We start from the raw sequence: 27006 nt of genomic DNA, 5'->3' as shown, positions 1-27006 counted from the left end.
AACTTTATTCGATGTCTATTCTGCTTTTATAGAAATCAAAGCCCTGTAGAAGTGACAAAACAGTGCTTAAATAGCATGTCAATGAATGTAGCAATACACAGAGAAAACCCTACAAATTGTAACTCTAGACTAGGAGCAGGCTACCTAAAGCAATAATATGAATGGATTTCAGGGTGTCTCTTAACTTGGCATTACATGTGATGATTTGTTTGCACAAAATGTATAATTGTTGGTCATTTTACAAAAATAGCTAATGAGTGAACATGCAATCATTTAAGACCTAATCAGTCTCCCACTGCCCTGTGCATGATGTCAATGGAAAGGTAAGTACATGTATGCAATATGTCTGACATTTCCATAAGTTTTTTACCCCAAAACCTGAACATGCAGATCTGTGAAATTAAATTGGTTTTTCATGTGGTTCAGTAATCTGAAGTAAACTGATCAGATTGCAGCACACAAGCAGCATTAGCCGTTTCAAATATAGGGGGAAATGTATCAAGCAATGTAAAGAGCGGAAAAGTTGCCCACAGCAACTAATCAGATTCTAGGCAGCATTTATCAAGTACATTCTATAAAATGATAGGTAGAAGCTGATTAGTTGCTATGGACAACTTCTCCACTCAGGGCCGTAACTGTCGGGTGTGCGACAGATGCTGCCACACAGACCACAGGGCTCTGTGGGCGGCACTGTTGCCACCCTACAGCACTTGCTTCTGAGTAGCAGGGTGCCTGGAACGGCACCCTACAGCCAGGATCAGTGTTGGAACCCTACAGACAGGCACCTCTCAGCCTATACAGCCGCTCTGGTCAGTGCTGCAATTGTCAATGCTGCCGGCAGCACAGGGCTTCCTCCACTTGTCCACTCTTTGCACTGCTAGGTACATTTCCCTCATAGAAACATTCACTTTCAGAAACCTCTTTATGTTTGTAAACCTCTTGATGTGAATGGCAGCAGACTTATCACAACACAGGTTTGATCATCTAAGCCTGGTCATCTTATTAAAACCCAAAGGAGCAGAACACATGGGGAGGCCCTATGCATTCGGTATGATTTACTGCCGGCCACATGGCCGGTGGTTCAAATCCCACAAGCGGTAGCCCGACAAAGGCGGAAATCCCTATCGTCCTAAAGGTAAGTATAAACTAACCTAATCCTACCCCCTAACCCTCCTTTAGGGTGCCTAACTCTAATCCCCCCTCTAAGTGCCTAAACCTAACCCCCCCCTTCCCCACCGCCTAAACCTAAGTCCCCTGGGGGGGTGCCTAACCCTAACCTCCCCCGACCGCCGGCTTCCTGAACGTATACCGGCCCTATGTATACTCAAAATAATATAGGGACTTTAAGCTCACAACCATAATGTTTGCTCCAGCTCTACTTCTTACATTTGTAATTTAGGCAGAATATTTAATACATATCAGATATTGCTGACTGGTAATGAATGGTCCAAACTTTCAGACATATCCTTCACATGTATAAATATAACAATGTTTTATACTGTACTTGTTTTTCTGCATGTGTAACTCGCAGCCATTCATAATCCATCAAGTAAAATAAAATCTGACCTGAAGCTATGATTTAGGATTTACGGTCTGCTTTACAAGAAATAACTGTAACAATGTTTTTTTATATCAAAAAAGCCAGACTTCAAAAATGCATAATTTGTAGTACCTCACAATTTGCTCCTCTCTTTAGAAAGCGAGTCCCAGCAAATTTGCTTGATCTTCTGGCCATCAGAGTTACATAGACTGGTCGACCATAAATAAGCAGTTCTTTTATGATTTGTTAAGGTAAATTTGAAGTGTGAGGACAAAAATTGTTAAGTAAAGATGGAGCCTTCATAATTAGCCATTATTTGGTCATGAAAAGGATACTTGATTGTCCACAAAATCCATGAATTATATGAAGTAACCAGTCATGGTGAACAATGTTTTTTACGCACTCTAAGAGACTTCCATTCCATACGTACTTCATGTATGGCTCACTGCATATTCCAAGTATACCTGAAAAGATTTTTCAAACATGAAAGTGGTTATAATTTTTATTAGTTCAAAAATCATATTTTTCTAAATTAAATTTCTTTATCATATATTTACATTGTTTGCGAGATACAGAATTTCATATCTAGCATAGGCAACTGATGACAGACAAGTATGCACGAATGGTTGCATGATCAACCCCACTTCACAATTTAAAGCATTTTCATCTATGCACTGGAGTATTAATATTGACCACATTATGGGCCTAATTCAGAGGTGAACGCAATTCCAATGCACTGCCAATGTTCGCGTAGTTGAGCAATTATTTGCAACTGGGCATGCACAAAAAAGTCCTAAAAACCCCTACAACGCATGCAAAACATAGAGTGTATGCACAAAGAAGCTGTTGCGATCAGGAGAGACGGTATCGGATATGGGGCGGCAAAGTGATGGGCATTCCAGGGTGGTGACTGGGAGGTGACCTGAAGTGAACACAAAAAAAGTCCACCTCATGGGTGTAGTATGGGAATGGGAGTGTTGTGAGCGAGTCAGTGAAAGCATCTGCATTCTCAGATGCAGAGCCTTGTTCAGATGGAGAAACTGCACCTGCTAACAGTGGTGCAAATGTCGATGGTGTGCCGATAGGGGCATGTCAGAAATCACCGGTGGAGTTTAAGCGTGCAGAGACGCTGAAAGTGGGCGTTTCAGGGCTTGCTTATACAGAAGCAGGCTGCTACACAAGGGTTAGGCAGAAACTAGCATTCGCATATTATCACAGCCACGACTCCGGCAACAGACGCAAGAGCGGATACAGTAGCCACCTCTGAATCAGGCCCTATGTGTTGATCAAGATCTCCAAAGTCACTTAAAAAGAAAAGAAAAAAACAAAGCAAAAATGAAAATATAACATTCCATAAAATATAAAAATCTAAATACATAATTACGTTTAAGAAATATTTGCCTTGATCTTGCTGGAATACCTGGCATTGTCCGGCTTGAAGAATGGATCTTTAAGAACATCTGCAACCTGATTTTTTACACAGCAGACCAACATAGGAGAGCATGGCATATGAAAATGTGCTTGGAGGAAATCAGTAACTGTCAGTGCAGGTGCAGTGTGACAGTTGATCCTCCCACTCACTGCTCTTCCATTGGAGCTCTGCCTGCTCCCCACTGGTACGTATCAGCCTGTGCCTTCAGATCAGTGCAGTATGACGCACTTGAAGACATCCTGAGTGAATTTGCTTAAACCAAAATTTAAAATCAGAGACCTTCATGGCCCTGATGAACTTCAAACATAGCCGAAAACCTAATCCTAGTCAAACTACACCACCATACTAAATTTGAAGGAGCTAGGTACAAAACTCTGGCCATGCATAAAGGCCAAACAGACACGCACACTTTCTCACTTATTATATAGATAGTCAAATATGTTTTCTTGGTGTAAAACAAGGCAGAACAGAGGGTCTAATTCAGACCTGCTCGCGAGCGCTGAGCGATCGCAAGCGTGTCGATGTTGGCCAAGTGCGCATGTGCACGACGGAGGCGGCTCCGGCGTGTGCATGCGCGAGACCCGGATAGCGATGGCCAAGCCATCGCTCCGGATCTCGCTACAAAGGGGGCGTGCTGTCGATGGTGATTGGCAGCACGCCCCCTTTGGTGGGCGTGCCGGGGGTATGGCTGCCCAGATGGAGGCGTTCCCATGGGAATGCCTACCGTCTGGGGCCGACCCCACTGACATCACTTGTGATGTCAGTGGGAGTGCTTTTGGCTCTGATAGAGCCAAAAGCACTCCAGGGCTTGCAGCAACGAGACCCTACCACAAGGGTCTCGTCGCAAGCCCGATGGTCGCGATGGTCTTGACCATCGCGACCATCTTTTTGGCCGCTCGCTATAGCTGTGGGTGGTAACACACAGCTATGCGAGCGGCCAGGAGGCCGCTCTAAAAAAAGAGATGGACGGCCCTGATTCAGAGCGAGTGCTCTGTCAGAGCGTCCGGCTCTGAATCAGCGCCAGAGGCCGTTTTTTTACCTCTTTTATTTTTAATAATAATAATAAAAACTTCTTACCGGCTGCAACAAATGGCATAAAAAAAATGAGCAATATAGCAGAAAAACGTAATACAAATATTGAGGTTTCATTCTGTTAGGGGATGAACGATGAACATGTGATAACCAAAACGGATTTAGTATGCAGTGACATCATCTTGTCATATTTTTATAGTTTAACAGTTAAATTTGAACAACAGTTAGATAATTAAACCATTACAATACAGAGCGTGGCAGCTTGCTCTGAAATGATACATGTAAATAGCATTAAAATTTTAAAGTGCAAAAGGTGAACATTGGAAGGTAGAAGAGATGAGTCACACATCTTATGTGAACCCATAATAGTCATTACTGAGCAGAAGCCATAACTTTTATTTTGCTCCCAATTGTTACTCTAGTTTCTTTTAAGTTCAGGATTTGGAAGGGTGAGTCAGTCAGTCAATGAGTCCACCCCCAAAACACCTCACAATAGACTTACTTAAGAGAAAATCTATAGCTAAAACATGCAAAGTGCAAGGGAAATCTTAAAAAAATATAACCTGTTATGAAATCCTACTCTCTGTGATCCATCTATACCGGTGAGTTGAAGCCCGCTTATGTCTTTAGCCACAACCTGGAAGAGGCTGAAAAAAGCACAATACCATGTATCTTGCTCCATACTGTTTGCAGTGCTCAGGGTCGATTATGCTTCTATTAGACTGTATTTATCTCAAATATGAATCAGTCATATTCAGGGGCGTATCTATTATGGGTGCAGGGTGCGGGGTGCACACGAGCCCCCGTCCAGAGGGGCCCACACTGCACACCGTGCTCCCATATTATTTAAAACTTACCTCCCTGAGGTCCCGCGCCGGGTGTCAGCGCTGTACAAAAAGCCGGAAAAATGGCCGCTGTTGCCAGTTTTCCGACGTTTTGCGTATGTGCAGTAGACTCCGGGCACACTCTAGTGCCCAGAGTCTACTAAGGCTCCGGTGGCCGGCCAGCCGCGTCAGTCGGCTGCCGGGAAGATTGGAGGGGGCCCCGGACGGGGAATGCACACGGGCACCTTCCTCTCTAAAGATTCCCATGGTCATATTAATTAATAATCTTCTATTGTTATATCCCAACTTTATTATTTCAAAAATGAAGGTTACTAGAGCACTATACAAAGTATAAATAATAAATATGAATGCATTAATCATATATCATACATTTATTCAAATGGTTCTGATACAATACTGAAACACATGGCTGATAAGGATAATACACTATGTGGAAAGCAATAAATTAGCTAGAAGTTGCAGAGGACATTAAAACAGGGCTTTTCACTGCTTCCAATCTATCCTTGAAAAAGTGCTTTGGACAGCACAGTGGGAGTGCAAACAGAACAGGACAGAGCGCGAGAGACCACCTGAACTGGAGTGACGTCATCAGCTAGTGCCACCGGCCAGACGCACACCACAGATCGCTGCAAAAGGTATGGAAGCTTAGGGACAGATATGTATCTCCAAGACCCCATACCATCAGAAGGTGAGCCAGCATTCGGAGCACCAGGCACCGCACCGGCCTCACAGAACATGAATTTGCTCTGAGCTTTGTTTCCCTACTCTCCCATTCTCCACTGTATCCTCTCATCTCCTTTCCAATAACTCCACCCTCTTCCCTAACATCGCTGTGTACTCTGTACATTTATTTAAACTTAGTTTTTTTACATTTTATGTTTTCTTCTTCAGGGTCCATAGTAACGATACTTTATCAGAACCTCTACATACCCCTGCCTGTACCTTCTAAAATCCTTCCTATAAACCTCTAAGGATGACGCTAATTTGCGTACGCAGTCATACAGTAAATAAAGACTTAGACCTGGAATCTGTGGTTCCAAAGCACAAGTGTTATTCAAGTAAAAGTTCAGACAGTTACACGCAATTGATCCAGACACAATTTGGCGCAAATTGAATTATACAAACCCAAGTACAGTATACATACGCAGCGCTTCCGGACCCAAAGATAGGCATCAGCAAGAGACCCCTCGTCATTCAGCACGAAGACTAAGAACCCAGTGTTTGAGCACACATATTTATACCCCCCCAGAATAGACAGGACAATAGAGAAGTTTGTTGCTGATGTCATTGGTTCCCAGGGGAGAAGCACCTGTTACAGAGCATTTAACGGGCTGGTTCAAATAGACTCTCCCTGCCTCTAACAGCTGGGGGTCTATCCCTTCCCGCCCCCTGCAACATCCTAACAGTTGTTCATGAAATATACATTTTGTTGCTTGTAGGCTTTGCGATCCATAACTCGAGAATGCATGATGCGATCTCCCCACCGATAGCACGGGAATACTGTAAAAAGAGTACGCATCAGTACGAAACCAAACACGACTTGTTTAGCATGTATAAAACCTTAGTTATCAAATATCTTTATTTCTCAGCATTTAAACTAACTGAACCAACTTAAATCATATACTTTAAAGCTTATTAAACCTTGTGTGTGAATATGTAATGTGTGAGTATTCGGGGTTTGATATAAGGATGCTAGTTAACTTGGGGCAGATGCGTGCGCATAAAGCTAATAAAACAGCGGTTTCATACAAAGTCCTATGCATTCGCTAATATGCGACTAGTTAACAGCGCAATTGTGCGTATTAATGTGTGTATGAGAAATGGTGAAAGATGCAATCGCATGGTGCTAATAGTATTATCGCCACATGTACTAAAATGTGAGTTTATCTAAAATGGCGCTTAGGCGGCCATTCGCAAAATGGCGTCTTGCTATCTCATTTTCAAGATGGCGTCTTGCGGCCAGTCGCAAGATGGCGTCGTTGCGATTAAATTTTAAACTGAACTTGTCTCAGCCAATTATTCAGCTTCGACAGTCCACCCTTTGATAGAAAACAACATGCTATCACAATCTGCTATTAGAATTTAATTTAGGCTTACATTTACATATTATTTAGTGTTATTATGGGGTGGCAAAAGGTGGTTCTTAATCCATCAATAATGTGTCTCTGGGTGGGGACATAAAACTGCTATTATACGCACACTGGGGATCTTGGAAGATCATGTGAAAGGTGTAGGAATGCACCAGTTTTAGAAGAGCAGTCATGAAGGGGAATTGAGACTTTACATTATCTGAGGTGTTCTATAAATAACATTTCAATAATACATTCTATGCATGTCTAAATATAATACATCAAACGATAGTATTTCCTAGTTCAGGGTTGTAATGCAGTTCTATATTTACCTCGGTATACATATTGTCATTACTGACCACCATCATAGTTTCATTCGTACGTTTTACTCTGTTTTTACATTGTCCACACTTCAACACAATAGGAACACACCGGACGCATAAGCCAATCATTATGATGACAATCAGTATAAGGATTAAGAATTTGCCTATGCTGGCAATCACTTCCTGGACCCATTCCCCTAGACCTGAGAACCATTTCACTGGGTTCAGCCATGAAACCCATCCTTATATTTTCTCCCCTACTTCACCCACTGAAGCGTTATGGTTCTTACGAAACTCCCATTTTAGCTGCAGAATTTCATCCATCTTTCGGTCTACCACCTCCTTGGGGTCGCTGGTATTATTGGTGACATAGGTGCAACATTTTACTCCAAATTGGGTGGCTAATGTTACGCAATACCCTCCGGTAACAGCAGTTAGATAATTCAGCACTAGCCTGTGTTGCACTAATTCTTTCTTGTACGCTTGCAATTCTTTCCCTGTATACCTGAATGTGTCATCGTACATCTCGGTGATATTATCTATCAATTTAGCAAGTTCCTGGAGATATCTAAAATTTAATGTACCCCGAGCGATCCTGGTGGGATCTAATGTGACTAGAACTTGAAAGCCAGTTGTCTCACTGATTAACTGAGTGGCTTTATGTACGTCACCAGGTGTGTGAGGGTCATAACTTCTGGGAACACAAACCTTCGGAACTCGGGGAGAGCCATTTATACGCTTTTCTTCCACAGATGAAATATACATTATCAGGGAGAACATAAGGAATGGTATGCATCATTATCATTAAGCACATTTCCCTTACAAACAATCCTATTTCTGGTTCTTCCATCTGGTACATGCAAGTTTCTGGCTGTATTATTTTAGCACAATAACCATTTGGCACCTTACCTAAAATGTTTCCCACCAGACTTAATGGAGCGTAACAGATCATGGTTGATGGACTCATTGTCAGCTCTTTGTGAGAAGGTCATCGTTTGATTATTCCCCGTCACTTCCCAACTCCCGGGTCTATTGGGGTTGGTTATGTTTAAACACAAAAGTGATCTATCTACTTGGAATTGATGGAGTTTGAAATGAGGTGGTTTGGATGAGAGAAATTTTCCATCCAAGGTTTTCCCTTTTTGCAATTCTAAAATTTCCGTGATATTCAGCGGAAATGGCACCAACCCTACGTTATGCTGCCCCTGTGGCACATGTGAACACACCCAGCAATCAGTTTGATTTAACACTTTGCCTACCATGCTATGCTAATCCTCTAGAGGATACCCACCCCAGTACGGATTATATTTAGGTTGGCACCGTTGGATACAGTTCTCATCAACTAGGGACCCACAAAGCTCACAAATACAGGAATCTTCAGACGATAAACCTCCACACCTTCCCCGAGTATCTGGAATGACAGCTCTCTTAAAAATAACAGTACTAAGATTGGTCAGACACTCCCCTGATTGGCATTGCACTCCTCCTGACTCCACTCCATCAGCACTGCCATCAGCTCCCGTTTCCTAAATCGGTCCCCCATCACAGACACTGGATATCCCCGAACCGACCAGGATGGTGAACACTCTAAATGAGAATATGAAAATGAACACAGCAGGCCTGTCCATTGTCACAACAAGATCTGCAAATTTCTCTCAGTTCAGGTATCTCACTACAATCTGTTCAATCCTCCCGGAACAAGCTCGCGATCGACAGGTCCACGCTATCAGCCTTGTCTGCGACTTGTTTCTCTACCGGTTGATTGACCTTTTTGCAGTGAGTGGAATGGACCCAGGTATCTCTCTCGGCCACCTTCAAAGATGTAGTACTCGTCAGCAGCAACTGGTATGGACCCTCCCACCGATCAGTCAAACAACCTGAACGCAAGAAATTTCTGATCATTACATATTCTCCTGGTTCAACATCATGACAGTTAGTTTCAGGCATATCATTAGACAACAATTTCAGTTTCTGCTGCTGTTGCTTTAACTGCTTACTCATTGATATAAGATACTTTACAGTTACCTCATTGTTACCCTTCAGGTCTTCCGGTGGACTTATAATAAAATGAGGTTGTCTACCGAACAATATTTCAAATGGGGACAGATTCAGAGGAGGTCTAGGAGTGGTCCTTATGCTATGTAGGACCAAAGGTAACGCTTCTGGCCATCCTAGTCCAGTCTCTGCCATGATTTTACTTAGCTTATTTTTAATAGTCCCGTTCATCCTCTCTACCTTGGCACTGGCTTGAGGTCGGTAGGGGGTATGAAGTCGGCTATTAATACCCATCAGCTTACACATATTTTGAAAAACATCACCTGTGAAATGGGTACCCCTATCACTCTCAATGATTTTAGGGATCCCGTACCTGCATACAAATTCCTGAACTATTTTCTTGGCAGTGAACGCAGCAGTATTAGTGGCCGCTGGGTAGGCCTCAACCCAGTTAGAAAATACGTCTGTGCACACTAATACATACTTAAGGTTCCTGCAGGGTGACAATTGGATGAAATCAATTTGTATCACCTGGAAAGGTCCATCAGTCGGTGGAATGTGGGACGGTTCGGTAGGGATCGCTTTCCCTATGTTCTTTCTCAAGCAGGTCAGACAGGACATTGCTATCTTTTCTGCTTGTGAAGAAAAACCTGGTGCGCACCAGTATGCCCTCACCAACTTGCACATACCCTGTTTACCCAGATGAGTCAGGCCGTGTGCTGCCTCAGCCAGGCTGGGGTAGTATGCCTTGGGGGCTACTGGCTTACCATGTCTGTCCCTCCAGAGCCCAGAGGACTCTTGCCCACATCCCTTGGACTTTCAAATGGATTTTTCCTGAATTGAACACAAATTTTGCATCTCAATTGTTTGAAATGACATAATTGTTTCAGTTGGAGAAAACATTTTTAACCCTGCTGCCCATTTTGCAGCTTCATCAGCTCTGTTGTTGCCCAGTGACACCGGGTCATCCTCACATGTATGGGCTTTGCATTTAATTACTGCCACCGCTTTGGGCAGTTGGATTGCTTCTAAAAGATGTTTTATGTGTCGGGAATGTGCAACTGGTGTGCCTGCTGCTGTCATAAAATTTCTCAGACACCATAGAGCCCCAAAATCGTGCACCACCCCGAACGCGTACCTTGAGTCAGTGTAAATGTTGAAAGGGGGGCCCTAGACTGCACACCCTGAAAATATACGTAATGGGAGGTGCTACCTGTGGAGACTATTGTTGCAAACATACAAAAAAAGATTTACAGATGCACAACTCCAACATTACTCATTATGTATAATATTATTTGCAAAATGCTATTGCAAAATGTAAGAGGTTTTGGCATAATCATGGCCATGGTTATGGGCCCACCCACTACGCCCAGGTAACCTCTGAGGGTGGGTCCCTAACCTACTGGGGTTGAAATCCAGAGCGCAGGACACCCCCAAACCAGCCCAGCTGAGCCACCCCAGGGCATCACTCCAATAAGGAAAGGTGAAGTGTAAAAAAGTAGGATAGATAAGAGCAGCAGCTGCTGCATGTAGGGAGGTGAGAAATAAAGATGTGAAAATAATACATATATATCAAACAAACAATGAAAGTGCTAAAAGTGAAAGAAAGGAAAAATGTGTATATAATGCGATGCCCTGAAGCAGCCCAACCAAATCAATCCAGGGGACCCACGCCCCAAAAATCAACCCTTAGCTGCACTGCAGTATAAACATTTTTAGGACTTACCTAGATTTTGCCTCTTGTTAAAGTGCAGTCAAAATGCCAGATCCCTGCTTAAAACCAATTAGGGACAGGTGGGAAGGGGTGCTAGCCTAGATTGAAGGCGTCTCATACCTTCAAGTGTGCATAAAAACACACTAAATAGAATATGTGGAAAGGGGGGCCCTAGACTGCACACCCTGAAAATATACGTAATGGGAGGTGCTACCTGTGGAGACTATTGTTGCAAACATACAAAAAAAGATTTACAGATGCACAACTCCAACATTACTCATTATGTATAATACATTTTGCAATAGCATTTTGCAAATAATAAGAGGTTTTGGCATAATCATGGCCATGGTTATGGGCCCACCCACCGCGCCCAGGTAACCTCTTTATTTCTCACCTCCCTACATGCAGCAGCTGCTGCTCTTATCTATCCTACTTTTTTACACTTCACCTTTCCTTATTGGAGTGATGCCCTGGGGTGGCTCAGCTGGGCTGGTTTGGGGGTGTCCTGCGCTCTGGATTTCAACCCCAGTAGGTTAGGGACCCATCCTCAGAGGTTACCTGGGCGCGGTGGGTGGGCCCATAACCATGATTATGCCAAAACCTCTTATTATTTGCAAAATGCTATTGCAAAATGTATTATACATAATGAGTAATGTTGGAGTTGTGCATCTGTAAATCTTTTTTTGTATGTTTGTCAGTGTAAATGTTAGCAGATTTGCCTGCTGCCAGTTCACATGCTCTAGTCAGTGCTACTAACTCTGCCACCTGGGCTGAGTGAGGAGGACCGAGAGGTTTAGCTTCTATGATGTCTGTGTCATTTACAACAGCATAACCTGTACATAATTCACCTGTGTCTGTTTGTTTATGACAACTCCCATTCGTATAAAAAGTTACATCCACATTCTCTAAAGGTGTGTCATGTTTGTCAGGTCTAGCAGTAAAGGTCTGATTCAGATATGTCATACAATCGTGCGTATCATTATGTCTGCCGAACTCACCTCCCGCCAGCAACTCCTCTCCTTCCACCCTTTGTACATCATGTTGTACATATGGTAGGTATGTTGCTGGATTCAGCGTACTGCAACGTTTAACAGTAATATTTGCAGGAGCAATTAGAGCTAGTTCCCATTTGGTGAACCTAGCCGAGGAGACGTGTCTGGTTTGAGCTGAGTTCAACAGAGCAGATACAGCATGGGGAGTGTAGACAATCATATCATGGCCCAATACTACGTCCTCACTTTTACTCACCAATAGAGCGGTAGCTGCTACACTTCTCAAACAGGTGGGGAGTGATCTTGCCACAGTGTCCAATTGGGCACTGTAGTATGCTACGGGCCTACTGGCATCACCATGTTTTTGTGTAAGGACACCTGCAGCACAACCATCGGCTTCCGTACAATACAAATCAAAAGGTTTTTCATAATCGGGTATTCCCAATGCAGGAGCTTTCGTCAGACTATCCTTAAGATTAAGGAAAGCCTGCTCTGATTCCTCTGTGTGTATGACACGATCGGGCTTTGAGGAAGAGACTAATTCCTGTAAAGGTAAGGCCAAAATAGAAAAACCTGGGATCCACATTCTACAGTATCCACACATTCCCAAGAAGGTACGAATTTGCTGTTGATTCTGCGGCAGTGTCATGGTCTGTATGGCCTGGATTCTATCATTTGTAAGGTGTCGTAACCCCTGGGTTAGGCAGTGTCCCAAATATTTTACTCTGGATTGGCACGGCTGTAGTTTGTCCTTAGCCACCTTGTGTCCTGTTTGTGAGAGATGAAGTAACAAAAGTTTAGTATCATTGAAACATGACATAAACGAGTCAGAACATAGCAATAAATCGTCCACATATTGAATTAGAACAGATCCATTGGCAGGTTGAAAAGATTGTAAACAGTCGTGGAATGCCTGGGAGAAGATACTGGGGCTGTCTATGAAACCTTGGGGTAACCGTGTCCATGTGTATTGTAAACCTCTGTATGTAAATGCGAATAGATACTGACAGTCAGGATGGAGAGGCACAGAGAAGAAAGCAGAACAGAGGTCAATGACAGTGAAATGGGTTGCATTTGGCGGGATCTGCATCAAAATGACAGCTGGATTTGGCACTAAAGGGAATTGGCTCTCTACTACCTTATTAACACCTCTAAGGTCTTGTACCAGCCTATAACCCCTCCCACCACTCTTCTTCACCTGGAAAATGGGACTAGCTGTACGAACTAAAATTCCCTGTTGCAATAATCGGTCAATTATTGGAAAAAACCCTAATTCTACCTCCTGTTTTAGTGGGTACTGGGGAATTTTTGGAGCTTGCCTACCGCTTTTTAAATTTACCATTACGGGACTTACGTTTGCCATTAATCCAGTGTCCTGTCCATCTTTAGTCCAAAGGGAATCTGGAATTAGGGACAAAATTTCATCTACCTGTGATGGAGTTTCATTTAAAACTGTAGAGTGATACATTATCCTTTGAGGAGTGTCTAACATATCCCGCACCTCGTATACCATTCTCTCTGGGATATCTAAAAATACACCATCAGGGGTGCCATATATAACACATCCCATCTTACATAACAAGTCTCTGCCCAGTAGGTTAGTAGGAGCCACAGCAGCCAGGAGAAAAGAATGCCTGGTATGCAACGGCCCAATAGTAACCTCTGTGGACTATGTTAAAGGATAATGTTCCACTTTACCTGTTACACCCATTGTTGGTACTGTCTCGTTGGTCACCTGCAAATTAATGGGAGATTTTATCACTGACCTGGTCGCCCCTGGGTCTACAAGAAAAGGATATTCAGTAACAGCTACATCAACCATCATGACCGGTTCTTCCCTAGTACTTCCCGTTAACCTGACTATCTGTAGACTACAGGTATGACCTGACCCCTAGCGTTGGCTACCATTCTCCAATAAAGCATTTACAGCTACAATTGGAGCTGGTACCTGCTGAACATTTGCTGGCCTTTGTGCATATCCCTTATGGGGATATCCAGGTCTTCCCTGATGTGGGGTCCCTACTCTTTTTACTGTACAGTTTCTACTTAAGTGTCCTGTTTGTTTACAGTTAAAACATGTTCGTGTATCGGGTGAAGACATGTGGTGTTGTGAGGTTTGCGCAGAGGGTAAAGGTGGTGGATATGGATAAGGATAGGGAGGGTAAGGGTATTGTGGGGGATAAGAAGTTGGTGGGTAGCCTGGGACCTGTGGTTGCATCGGGTTAGTGGGATAGAGTTGTGTTTGTTGTTGCGTGGGGTTAGTTAGAGCACATACTTGTTCAGAAGTGAGTGTGTGCGCAAGCGCAAGTGTGTCTGTTGGCTGTGATGTTACCGTCATTCCCTCCAGAGATTGTATACTGACAGCCATTAGTTTTTCGCTCTGGGCTGCTCTCTTCTTGGAGATGTTTTTATCATGTTCAATGGCGGTTTCTATGAGGGTATCTATTGTGAGTCCCCGCCAGCCAGGCTGTGAGGTCTGAACCCGAGTTTTTAAACTCTCTTTCAGACCGTCCACAAGTACCGTGACTATCATTCCCCGGTGGTGAGTGCTATCTTTAATATCCTCTATCCCAGTGTACTGGGTGATAGCCTGCAGAGCCCGATCGCAATAATCTTCTGCAGTTTCACTCTCCTTCTGCTTAATGGTGAAAATTTTGTTCCAGTTAACTACTACTGGAAAATATATACCCAATTGAGTTACAATGCGGGAAATGTTACCTTGGTTTACTTGGTCTGTTAAGGGAACGTCACCATCCAATACACAATCCGTGATAAATTTTATCACGTCGGTATTGCGTGGCAGACAGGCCCTTAACACCACACGCCAATCTTTATTAGTGGGTTCATGTGAACTACCCAAATAAATCTTTGACATTTGGCTAGTTCCTTTTTGGAATCGGGGAAATCATTTATGATGGAATTTTTTTTTTTTTAAATTCGATAATTTTTTATTTGTTTTCAAGAAAAAACAAACACAACATTTGTACAAACAATAATAAAAAAAAAATATATATATATAAGTGATTACAGCACATTAGACAACCTATGTGTGGTCTTATACATTGAATGTATCTAATACTATAGGTCCATCAAGACATACTGCAATGAAATTTCACATTTACATTTAGAGCACATAACTCGGGCACAATTTGTATAACAAAAAATTTAGACAAACACACAGCTTCTCTACATAGATATACATCACAGATCGTGTACATATCACCATTGTTGCACCATAATGGGTACGGGGAAATTAAGTAATACACACAATTATATCGCATGGGTTAGCTACATCTGATCAAGTCTAGTCTCTCCCAATCTCCGTGCATATGTCGAGTCCAGCCATCTACCCCAAACAAGCCGGAATTTCTTCTCAGCCTTCCTAGCTAAATACACAAATTTCTCATGCGCCAAGGTCTCATTTACCAGTGCTATCCACTGTCCTATCGTTGGGGCTTCAGAAGCCAACCATGTTCCGGCTATACAAACCTTGGCTAACATACATAAGTTAATAACATATTGTGCAAAGTATTTATCTAATGTATCTTTTTCAATAATAGCTAGAGTACGCACCATTGGGGTTAGCACATCACGAGGAACACCAGTGGACACCAATATAGCATTAACCTCTTCCCAAAAGGAACTGACAGCCGAACATGACCATAATGAGTGCCAGAAGCTAGCACCACGGGAATCACACTTTGGACATTTTGAATCAGATCTACCTCCGAATACAAACAAACGATCTGGTGTTAAATATATTCTATGCAGAAGAAACAACTGAATCTGTTGAAAGCGAATTGTTGTAGTAGCCATCTTTGGACCACTCAGGGCCCCTCTCCACACATCATCTGGCAATATTCCAAGGTCAACTTCCCATTTTTGTCGAATAGATGGCAAGTCTGTAACATGATGTTCACGCATTAAAGCTGCATACATAACAGACACCAAGTGCCTTGGTCCAGCAGCTTGTAATAGAATTTTGACAGGGGAATCTCGGAACATTGGAGGGGCATCCGAAAATTTTGCGTCTATGGCATGACGAAGCTGAAGATATCTATAAAACTACTTGTTTGGGATATTAAACTCACGCTGCAGCTGTTCGAATGATTTAAACACCCCAGACATATATAATTGACCTAGTGCGTTCACCCCCCCATTTACCCCAGGCATTATTAAATTTGCAGTAAAGCCAGTTCCTCAAGCCCCCTAGTATTGTGTAGGGGAGTATCAGGATCCCATCCCTGGCCCTGAAAAATCCGTGTAACCTGCCTCCAAATCAAAACCGCTTGTCTAACCAATGGAGCTCTAACACCCCTCAAGTTACTGCTGAGTAGTATTTGAAGTGTAGTATGTCCCCGGGATTCCTGTCCCACCAGAAAAGTAGATATTTCATCTACCTCCAAAACCTGTGTCCATGTCTTCAACTGCGCCAATTGTGATGCATAATAGTAAAATTTGAAATGAGGTAACGCCAATCCCCCAGCCTCCCGTGACCTAGTAAGTGTATTCAGCTGAATACAGGCTCTACGTTTAACCCAAATCAAAGAGGATTATAATCCATCTATTTGTTTGAACACACTCTGAGGAAGATAAATTGGAGAGTGTTGCAACACGTAAAGAAGTTTGGGTTGTAAAACCATTTTTAAAAGGTTTACTCTGCCAGTAAGCGTTAAGGGCATTTTCCCCCAAGTGTCCACCCGGGATCTTAAATATTCTATTTGCGGCTTAATATTTAAGGACGCATAATCACGAGGGTCATTAGTTATCCATACACCTAAGTATTTGAGCGAGTCTACCCATTTTAGTGGGAGTGGTATAAGCGGAAGAACTGGACACGCTCCTCTAATGGGAAGTATACAAGATTTGTCCCAGTTTATTTTCAGACCCGAATATTTCCCAAAAGAATTAATAATTGCAAGGGCATTAGGCATAGAAGTATCATATTCTGAGACAAAAAGCAGGATATCGTCAGCATATAGTACTATTTTATCCGATCTAGATCCCGTGGAAAATCCCTGAACATCAGGGTTAGCCCTAATCAAGCAAGCCAGTGGCTCAATGGCCATGGCAAATAAAATAGGTGACAGGGGGCAGCCCTGTCGCGTACCCCTCGAAAGAGAGAGGGAAGGAGGATGAGGTAAATCCATTAATCGATACCCTAGTCATAGGCGCCGAGTACAACAATTTAACCCATTTAATGAACCCAGAGCCTATCCCAAAGCCACTCATTGTTTCCCATAAAAATGGCCACTCTACAGAGTCAAACGCCTTAGCGGCATCCAGTGATACAATTATTTTAGAAGAGGGGTCATCATGCGAGATCTGCAATTGGGTAAATAGGCGTCGAAGATTAAGCGAAGTTGATTTTCCTGGCATAAATCCAGTCTGATCCGAATGTATCAACTGGGCAATCACCTGGTTTAACCTAATGGCCAAGACTTTAGCAAGGATTTTGATGTCTTTAGGGAGGAGAGAAAGGGCGATATGACTCCGTCTGCTTAGGGTCTTTTCCCGGCTTTGGTAAAACTACTATAAGGGCTTCCGATATGGATTGAGGGACAGAATTACACTCATACAATTTATTGAATAGCTCAAGCAAGCGAGGCGCATAAAACTGGCTGTGTTTTTTATACAACTCCAAGGGAATTCAGTCTAACCCCGGGGCCTTTCCATCTGGGAAGGATCTTATAACTAAGTCAATTTCCTCTATAGTCAAAGGGGAATCCAGGAAATCCCTGGCCTCAGAGGACAACTCAGCAAGAACTATATTCTTAAGATAGTGACGCAGTTCCACAATGTTATATGACATACCAGAACTATATAGTTGCTGATAGTATCTAACAAACTCCTGTGTGAAATCTGGTGATTGATTATAAATTATACCCCCAGAACCCACAATCTCTACTATAGTTGTTGAAGGGCGTTCCAATCTTGCCAAATTGGCCAAGTAACTGCCAGGTCTATCACCTGTTGCATATCTAGAGTGCGAGTTGAATAAAAGTTTATAATCGAGCCTTATCTGTCAAACAGTCGTTCCATGCCCTCTGCGCAGACAACCATGCAACCCTGGATGACTCTAATCCATCAGCGAGGTAGGTAAGCTCTAATGATTGGCAAGAGACCTCCAACTCTAATTCCTTTTTTTTGTAGAAAGACCTTAAACCAGCAACACGTTTAATCAGAGTCCCCCTAAGAAAAGATTTAAATGAGTCCCATAGTATCTGAACTGGAGCCGTATCATAATTAAGTTCAAAATATTCATTCCACAATTCTTCCAGATCAGAACCCGCCCCCATACGAGTCAACCAGAATGAATTAAGTTTCCAAAATGATTGACCCCTTTGACATTCCAGGTCTAAGCTAAGTGTCAGTGGAGAATGGTCCGAGATTCCTCTTGTCTCATAACGCACAGACTTAATTCTTGGCAGCATATCTCATGTGAGCAGCGCCAGGTCAATCTGGGAGAACGTGAGATGAGAATACGAAAAACAGGAAAACTGCCTTGTAGTAGGGTTTTTCGTCCACCACGCATCGACCAAGCCCAACCAAGACACATAAGCCGAAAACCTGTTGCCGTGTGGCGAAGGACTCTTCGGAACTGTACCCCTTCTATCCAAATCCTGATCTAGAACATTATTGAAATCCCCAACACAGATTGTAGACATTCCCGGGAACAGGGCCATAAACTCCGCTACTTTCTTTAAAACTACAGAGGAATAAGGAGGCGGTATATATAATGCTAATAGTAAAAGTGATATATTATTAATCCTACATTTCAACAAGACATAGCAACCCCCTGAGTCGATCTGCACCGATTCCAATATAAAAGGGACCGATTTGCGGATCAGAATGGAGACCCCGCTAGAAGCGGACGTATGTGATGCATGGTAGGCCCAGCCCACCCACGATTTTTTAAGAGAGAGCAGTTTCCCACCTACCAGGTGTGTTTCCATAAGGCAAACTATATCCGCTCCATAATTTTTAAGTTGTCTCAGTACTATGGAACGTTTTATTTTAAAGTACGCAGGGGTGCTCCGGGAGGAAGCGCTCTGGTCGGCACACGGTGAGCCCGCTCTACTGCAAAGTGTGAGGTAAAGGCCTCCTGGCCATATGTTTCCAGCAACCACTTCTCCAAAAATTCCTCCGGATTCGAGCCCTCCTCTTTTTCCGGTAGCCCCACAAATCTGACGTTATTACGCTGAAGGCGCCCCTCCATATCTGACATCTTCTTATGCACCGTAGCCATCTGAGAATCCAAAGTAGCCACCTTTTCTTTTAGTGGAGATACCGTATCCTCAAGCGTAGAAGTACGTGTTTCCACCTCTCCCACTCTCTCACAAACTCTCTGTAAATCATGGTGGATTATAGATAGGTCAGACTGCACCAATTTTGTCAGCAAGCCTCTTCTCACTTGCAGCATCCAGTACTCTCTGCAAAGTAGCCGCAGAGGAGTCCTCTGGTATGTTATCAACAAGAGGGGAAGCAGGAGGAGAACCGACATCCTGGTCTTCACGAGGCGGCGGCTGCGGAGTCGACGAGCGAGAAAAATGCTCCAGCTTTGCAGCTGCAGCAGCATGATGAGTTTTCCCCATAATTGAGTTGATGAGGCAGTATAAAAATATATAAAGTGAATAAATAGCAGGAGCAGTACCAGCCTGTTTGTAACAGAGGAGGCCACAGATTCAATACACTGACCAGAAGACAAAATGGCCGCCAGCTGCACTTCCAGCGTTTAGGACTGATACCCAGGCAAGGAATCAGGACATCGGCAAGGGCATCCAGCAGGGGTTTGTTGTGTGGGTGACAGGGCCAGCTCTGAGAGAGCCGAACATGCAGGGCTGTGCTGTGTATAATAGCGCCGCGCGGGGACACGGAGCCCGCCGGCATCCCACGTAACCCGCCGCGACTACTGCACACTACAAGACGCTGCCTCTAATAAGGCTCAGGAGGCTGCCGCAAGCTCCCGGACCAGGCGCGACAGGTACACAAGGACCTCCGACTCTCCCTGCCTCTAACAGCTGGGGATCTTTCCCTTCCAACCCCCTGCAACATCCTAACAGTTGTTCATGAAATATACATTTTGTTGCTTGTAGGCTCTACGATCCATAACTCGAGAATGCATGATGCGATCTCCCCACCGATAGCACCAAAATACTGTAAAAAGAGTACGCATCAGTACGAAACCAAACACGACTTGTTTAGCATGTATAAAACCTTAGTTATCAAATATCTTTATTTCTCAGCATTTAAACTAACTGAACCAACTTAAATCATATACTTTAAAGCTTATTAAACCTTATGTGTGAATATGTAATGTGTGAGTATTCGGGCTTTGATATAAGGACGCTAGTTAACTTGGGGCAGATGTGTGCGCATAAAGCTAATAAAACAGCAGTTTCATACAAAGTCATATGCATTCGCTAATATGCGACTAGTTAACAGCGCAATTGTGCGTATTAATGTGTATGAGAAATGGTGAAAGATGCAATCGCATGGTGCTAATAGTATTATCGCCACATGTACTAAAATGTTTATCTAAAATGGCGCTTAGGCGGCCATTCGCAAAATGGCGTCTTGCGGCAAGTCGCAAGATGGCGTTGTCGCGATTAAATTTTAAACTGAACTTGTCTCAGCCAATTATTCAGCTTCGACAATAGGGATCCACAGGGAGATCATGGGGTAATGTGGTTGGAGAGATCCAGGCACCAAACAGTTAAAGCTTTCAGCTCCCAGGATGCCTCTGGTCCTCCCCCGTATATACCTCGTGCCCAGCCATAGGCCTTCAGTTGTTCGTTTGGTGCGGCAGGATTCAGACGCAACTTTAAAACAAGGGACTGCTCAGACAGTCCCAAGCTTTTATTTTATCCTCTATTTTATTTTCTATGTTTTTGGGTTGGCAGTACTGAGCGTCTGAATTAAGATGCATGTACTGTGACTCCGTCTACCTCCGCTGGGCCGCAATACCAGTAACAGGGCTGGTGATTTCGGTGGGTCACGGCTGAGCTTGCTAGCAGCGATGCTGGGACCTGGACTGCAACCGGACGCACGGAGATGTCAGGTAAGGCAATTCCTCTCTTACGGGGAATAGCGCGCAGCAGTCCTTACTTCCGGCGACGCACCGGAAGCTGCTGCAGTCAGGGCATGGAGCGTCCACGTCCTCACTAGACCGCCGGGGCCTTATCGTCTGATGCCGGGGATCGGCAGCAGATGCTTCTGCTGCTATGAGGCAGCGTACCCAGCTGGTTGATGCAGCTTAGGGGAGGTAAGCGCTCCCCCGGCAGCTCCTCCCCGACCCAGATCCATCAAAGGTTTTTGCAAATCTGGGTCGCTCCGCCTACCCTCCTCGTGTATATGAGACACTCACAGTCCACTATCAGTGCGCTGCTGTAGCTGTTGATCTCAGGAGGGTTTGGGTCAGTCTCCCTGTATACCTCTCCCTTGGATCAGGTATATAGTGCTCTATGGGCCTGATTCAGAGCCGCTCGTAAGCGGCCGCTCGTTCGCTCCGAGCGATGTTCGCACAACTGCGCATGCGCATGGGTTGTAATACGCATGCGCGAACCAGTCATTGCGGTCAGAAATTGTGTGCTCACAAAATAGCGAATGCCTGCTAATTTGAGTGACAGAATGAGGCGTTTGTGGGTGGTAACAGGGGAAGGTGCTTGAAAACGGGGAGTGGAGATCCGAACGCAGGCGTGCCAAAAGGTCAAAACGGGCGTTTTAAGGGTGTGCATAATTAACAAAGCAGCGTCATCGACCACGTCACTTGGTTGTTTCTTAGCCTGAACTGGTCGCATGATTGCGGTAGGAAAATCCAACCACAAGCACTGCGAGCAGTTCAGATGCCTTTCGATATACTCGATTAATCAAATAAATAGCGGAGGTGACGTAGGATGCGAGCGGCCAAGGGGCGTCTTTACAAAATAGCGAGCGCATATTTCGTTCGCTCGCTCAGACATAGAGGCGTCAACAGACCGCAAAGAGCAAGCGCTCAATTTAAATAGCCGGCCCCTTTTTCTAAACGAGTGAGCGCAAATAGCGTCCGGCTCTGAATCAGGCCCTATATTCTAACATTCCTTGTGTTTGGGTAGTTGATTCAGATTCTATTGCAACTATATTACATATGCATTGTATGTCACTGTTTACTAGCTGCTGTATTGATACTGTCTTTTATTTCTGACTGTCAATTATAACTATCCCTTTGGGGTGGGGGTGTTATCTGGGTAATTCACATTTACTTGTAGTTGTGTAGGCTGTCACATAGTATGGCATTTATTGCCTTTAATTTTGAATATGACAAAAGGTAAAGGGAAACAGGAGGTGGAGGTCCCTTTGCTGGTTTCATGTAAATCTTGTCTGTACAGTTTGTCCCCTCACGATATTTTAAAGGATGGTTTGCGTGTTCTCTGTTATAAAGAGCCACCTCACCAGTCCAGTTTACCTGCCTCTGAACAGAAACCGTCTTGGGTGTCCCCTCCTTGTCTTAGGTAATGAAGCTGTTTGTGGATCGTATGGCTACTCCCATGCTGCCTCCTTGTATAGGGTGTCCACAGCATGCCATGTTTGCACCTCCTATACATCCTTCCTGGAGGGATATTTACAGCCATTCTAGTCAGAGTATGGCACAGTCGACTGTTGAAAGCAGACCGGTAATTACTAAGGCGCCTAAATGCAAGTTATCTTTTTATCAGTCTGCTCAGCATATGGATTCAGACGCATCATCAGAGGACTCAGATGATGCGCAGGGTTCTTCTCCAGGGTCTAGCTCAGGGGAGGATGACCAGCCGTCCACGATGGATATTCATTCTTTGGTAAGGGCAGATAAATCCTAGATATTCAGGATGATGAACCAGCCACTAGTAAAAAGGCTCCAGTGTTTTAACACCGAAAGGTGGCCAAAACGAAGTTTCCTAAATCCGAGCAGCTCACTGAGCTTATGGAAGAGGTATGGGGTAACCCGGATAAATAGTTTTATGTGAATAAAAGATTATCATTGTATGCTTTCCCAGCTTCTGAATGTACTAAGTGGGAGGTACCTTCTACTGTGGATGCTCACGTTACGCACTTAGGGCCTGATTCAGAGCCGCTCGCTGTTTGTGAGCGCTCGCTCTGAATCAGGGCGGGGACTTATTTTATTTTTTTTTCGGCCTCCAGGCCGCTCGCTAAGCTGTGAGTGACCACCCACGGCTTTTGCGAGCGGCCTTGCGATGGTCGTGATTTTCACGACCATTGGGTTTGCGAGGAGACCCTAATAGAGCAGGGAGTCCACTACTGACATGACGAGTGATGTCAGTAGGGCCGCCCACAAACGCCAGTTGTTCCTAAGGGACACCGCCTACAAAAAGGGGCGAGCTGTCAATCAACATTGACAGCCACCCTTTCTTGTAGCGAGAACTGTTGCGACGGAGCTGCCGTCGCAGTACGGGTCTCGCGCATGCACACGCCGGAGGCGGCGCATGCGCAGTCGGGGACCATCGACCTGCTTGCGAGCGCTGTGCGCTCGCGAGCGGGTCTGAATCAGGCCCTTAGTCAGAAATGCTACGTTGCCTATTCCGTCAGCATTGTCTCTTAAGGATTCTACAGACAGGAAAATTTAAACAAGTCTTAAAGCAATATTTTCATCATCTGGAGCTGTTACTCGTCCAGCTATGGCTGGAGCCTGGGTAGCCAAGCTGTTGAAGAATGGACGGGCACATTGGAAGACTCTCTACCAGATGCTACCAGAGAACAGATGATATACGGGAAGTGGCTTACTATTGAAAGAAGCTGAAGTAGATACTGGAATTTTAGCTTCTAAAGCATCAGCAGCTTCAGTAGTGGCACGCAGGGTCCTTTGGTTAAGATCCTGGAAAGCTGATACAGGACCAAAGGCGGCTCTGGAATCCTTACCTTTCTATGGAAATATACTTTGTGGAGCAGAGTTAGATAAGATAATAGCTACTCTGGAGGCTTCAAAGTCTGTCATGTTTCTGATTCAGAAACCGAATGGGTCTCATAGCCCTATTCTAAATCTAAAAACCCTCTACAGGTTTATCCATGTACCCAAGGTTACAATAAAATCTAAGCAGTTTTCTTTTCGGTCCTTCTAAGCCAGACGACAAACGCCTGATGGGGCGGGCCTCCTCCTGGGGGATCCCAGGGTGGGAGGCCGACTTCTTCAATTTGCGGATTACTGGCATCAAACAACAACAGATGCCTGGGTCCGAGAAGTGGTTTCTCATGGGTATACCCTCACTTTCCGGAGGCATCCTCCCCAAAATATTTTTTGCACATTCCTCCATCAGGTGCGGTCGAGGCCTTGGACGACAAACGCCTGATGGGGCGGACCTCCTCCTGGGGGATCCCAGGGTGGGAGGCCGACTTCTTCAATTTGCGGATTACTGGCATCAAACAACAACAGATGCCTGGGTCCGAGAAGTGGTTTCTCATGGGTATACCCTCACTTTCCGGAGGCATCCTCCCCAAAATATTTTTTGCACATTCCTCCATCAGGTGCGGTCGAGGCCTTGGCCCTTCAGGAGGCCATTCACTCCCTGCTGCAGGCAGGGGTAATAATCCCGGTTCCTGTGTTGTAACAAGGAAAGGGTTATTATTCCAATCTATTTTTGATTCAGAAACCGAATGGGTCTCATCGCCCTATTCTAAATCTAAAAACCCTCTACAGGTTTATCTATGTACCCAAGTTCCGTAGGGAAACTCTCTTGTCAATTATTTTGGCAATGGAGCCTGGGGATTTTTTGGTTTTCCTGGACATTCAGGATGCATTTCTGCATGTTCCTATTACGCCATCCCACCAACAATTTCTACGGTTTGCTGTCCTACAACAACATTACTAATTTCAGGCACTGTACTTTGGCCTATCAACAGCTCTTTACCAAGATAATGGCAGTCAGGACGGCCTATCTCAGGCATCAGGGAATCAGAACTCTACCATATCTGGACGATCTTCTGATTTTGGCGCAAACTCCAGTTGTTTTACAACACCATCTTCAACTGACCATAGCCTGCCTACAAAAGCACGGCTGGATCATCAATTGGAAGAAATACTCTTTCTCCACAATACAGCAGGTGGTACATCTGGGAGCACTTCTGGATTATCTGGTAGAAACACCCTTTGTACCTGAGGACAAGATTGCGGCCCTATCATTGAGAGTACGCAAACTGTTACGCAAGCGAAGGGTATCCATTCTACCAGCGATGCAGGTTCTGGTATCCACTTTCGACATGGTGGGGTATGCTCAGTTTCATTCCAGTCCTCTGCAATGATTGATTCTCACCAGGTGAAACGGACAGCTAATAAGGTCCTAGAGGATCCTTCTCACTCCAGAAGTTCGCCTCTCCCTCCTGTGGTGGATGAAAAAGGATCATCTGGACAAAAGGGCGCCCATTCTGGACTCCAAATTGGGTGCTTCTCCCCATGTGCGCCAGTCTTCACAGATGGGGGGCAGTGACATGTCATCACACCTTTCAGGGATGATGGACAAATCAGGAAAGTCATCTGCCAATAAACATTCTGGAGCTGTGAACAGTATACAAAGCACTTATCATGGCACAGGACTTGCTCCATAGCAGGCCAGTCCAGATCCAGTCAACAAAATGACTACAGTGGCCTATCTCAATCATCTGGGAGGCACACGAAGTCATGCAGCCATGAAGGAAGTGACAAGGGTTCTGATTTGGGTAGAATGTCATCTTCCGGCCACAATATTTATACCGGGAGTCCGCAATTGGGAAGCAGACTTCCTAAGTCATCAGGACATACACCCTGGAGAGTGGTCTCTCCATCCGGGAGTGTTTCAGCTCTTGGTGAACAAATAAGGTCTACCAGTCATAGACCTCATGGCATCACGTCACAACCACAAGGTCCCCAGGTATGGGTCAAGGTCCATAGGCCCATCAGCAGCACTCATGGACGCACTGGCAGTAAGATGGGACTTCAAGCTGGTGTATCTCTTTCCTCCAAATTCCCTCCTCCAAAGAGTCCTCAGGAATTCAAGCAGGAAGGTGGAAAAGTAATACTGGTGGGTCGGCTTGGCCCAGACGTCATTGGTTCATCGACATACAGAAATTATCCATAGACAATCCGTATCCTCTACCTCTATGGCAGGATCTGTTAACGCAGGGTCCCTGCCGGCATCCGGACGTACTTAGTCTGGCTTTGACGGTGTGGCTTTTGAATCTTCCATCTTAAGAGCCAAAGGTTTCTCCAGCTCTGTGATTCAAACGATGCTTAGGGCACAAAAGCCTGCCTCTGCCCGCATCTATTACAGGGTTTTTGCATTCTTTTGGTCAGTGGTGTTCCCACAGGAAGTTTGATCCTAAGGTGTTTAGGTTTTCCCGGGTACTGGCTTTTCTCCAGGCAGGTTTAGACCTTGGTCTTCGCCTGGCCACTTTGAGAGTGCATGTTTCTGCATTGTCAGTCTGGTTCCAGAGAAAGATTGCTTCATTACCACATGTTAGAATTTTTTCTCACGGAGGTCTGTGAGTTCAGCCTCCTTTTGTCCCACTGGTAGCACCGTGGGGTCTGTCTTTGGTTCTTAAGGGGCGACAAGCTCCCCAATTCGAACCTCTGGACTCTGTAGACTTTAAATGGTTGACAGCAAAGAAAATTTTTCTCCTCGCTCTCTCTTATGCACACAGATTCTCTGATTTGGCAGCGCTCTCTTGTTGCTCCCCAAAAATCCATAGCAACACATATCCTGCCACACATTTTGATGCCAGGCTTAGACTGAGTGACTAGTGAGGAGATGAGCATGTTTACATATGTACTGTTGTTCCACTTCTTTAAAACTCAGACTTCAAGTTAATAGAATAATATGCAGTGTGTATGGTCTACACAAGATAAAAAAAAAAAAGATATGATCACAATTCCTTAAAAAAAACCTGCCTCTCCCTGACTTTATACACGTGACTGTAAGATTAGTTTACAGGTTGTATGTATTATACCTTTAGAACCAGATTAAATGTGTATTTGTATATGCTATCATTTGCAGAGGTAATGTGTTCTTGACGGACAAGACTAACTGAAAGGCTTCTAACCACATATGTGGATTAAGTTTGT

The 27006-nt window shown here is 44.4% G+C and overlaps 1 protein-coding gene across 2 annotated transcripts in view; it reads right to left on the bottom strand.

The window, feature by feature from the left end:
* Positions 1–27006, bottom strand: part of FIG4 (FIG4 phosphoinositide 5-phosphatase) — a 420643-nt gene that overhangs the window by 258390 nt on the left and 135247 nt on the right. For both annotated transcript variants that reach the window (XM_088460480.1, XM_088460479.1), the window contains exons 8-9: positions 1876–2004; positions 1673–1773 (exon numbers count right to left, since the gene is read on the bottom strand). In XM_088460480.1, the coding sequence (XP_088316606.1) occupies positions 1673–1773; positions 1876–2004 (230 nt within the window). The remainder of the gene's footprint in view (positions 1–1672; positions 1774–1875; positions 2005–27006) is intronic.

The sequence above is a fragment of the Taudactylus pleione genome, unplaced genomic scaffold, assembly GCF_031769625.1.
Source record: "Taudactylus pleione unplaced genomic scaffold, aTauple2 ptg000046l, whole genome shotgun sequence".
Lineage (NCBI taxonomy): Eukaryota > Metazoa > Chordata > Amphibia > Anura > Myobatrachidae > Taudactylus > Taudactylus pleione.
The sequence above is the reverse complement of the archived record's forward strand: the minus strand, read 5'-3'. Positions and strand labels throughout refer to the sequence as shown.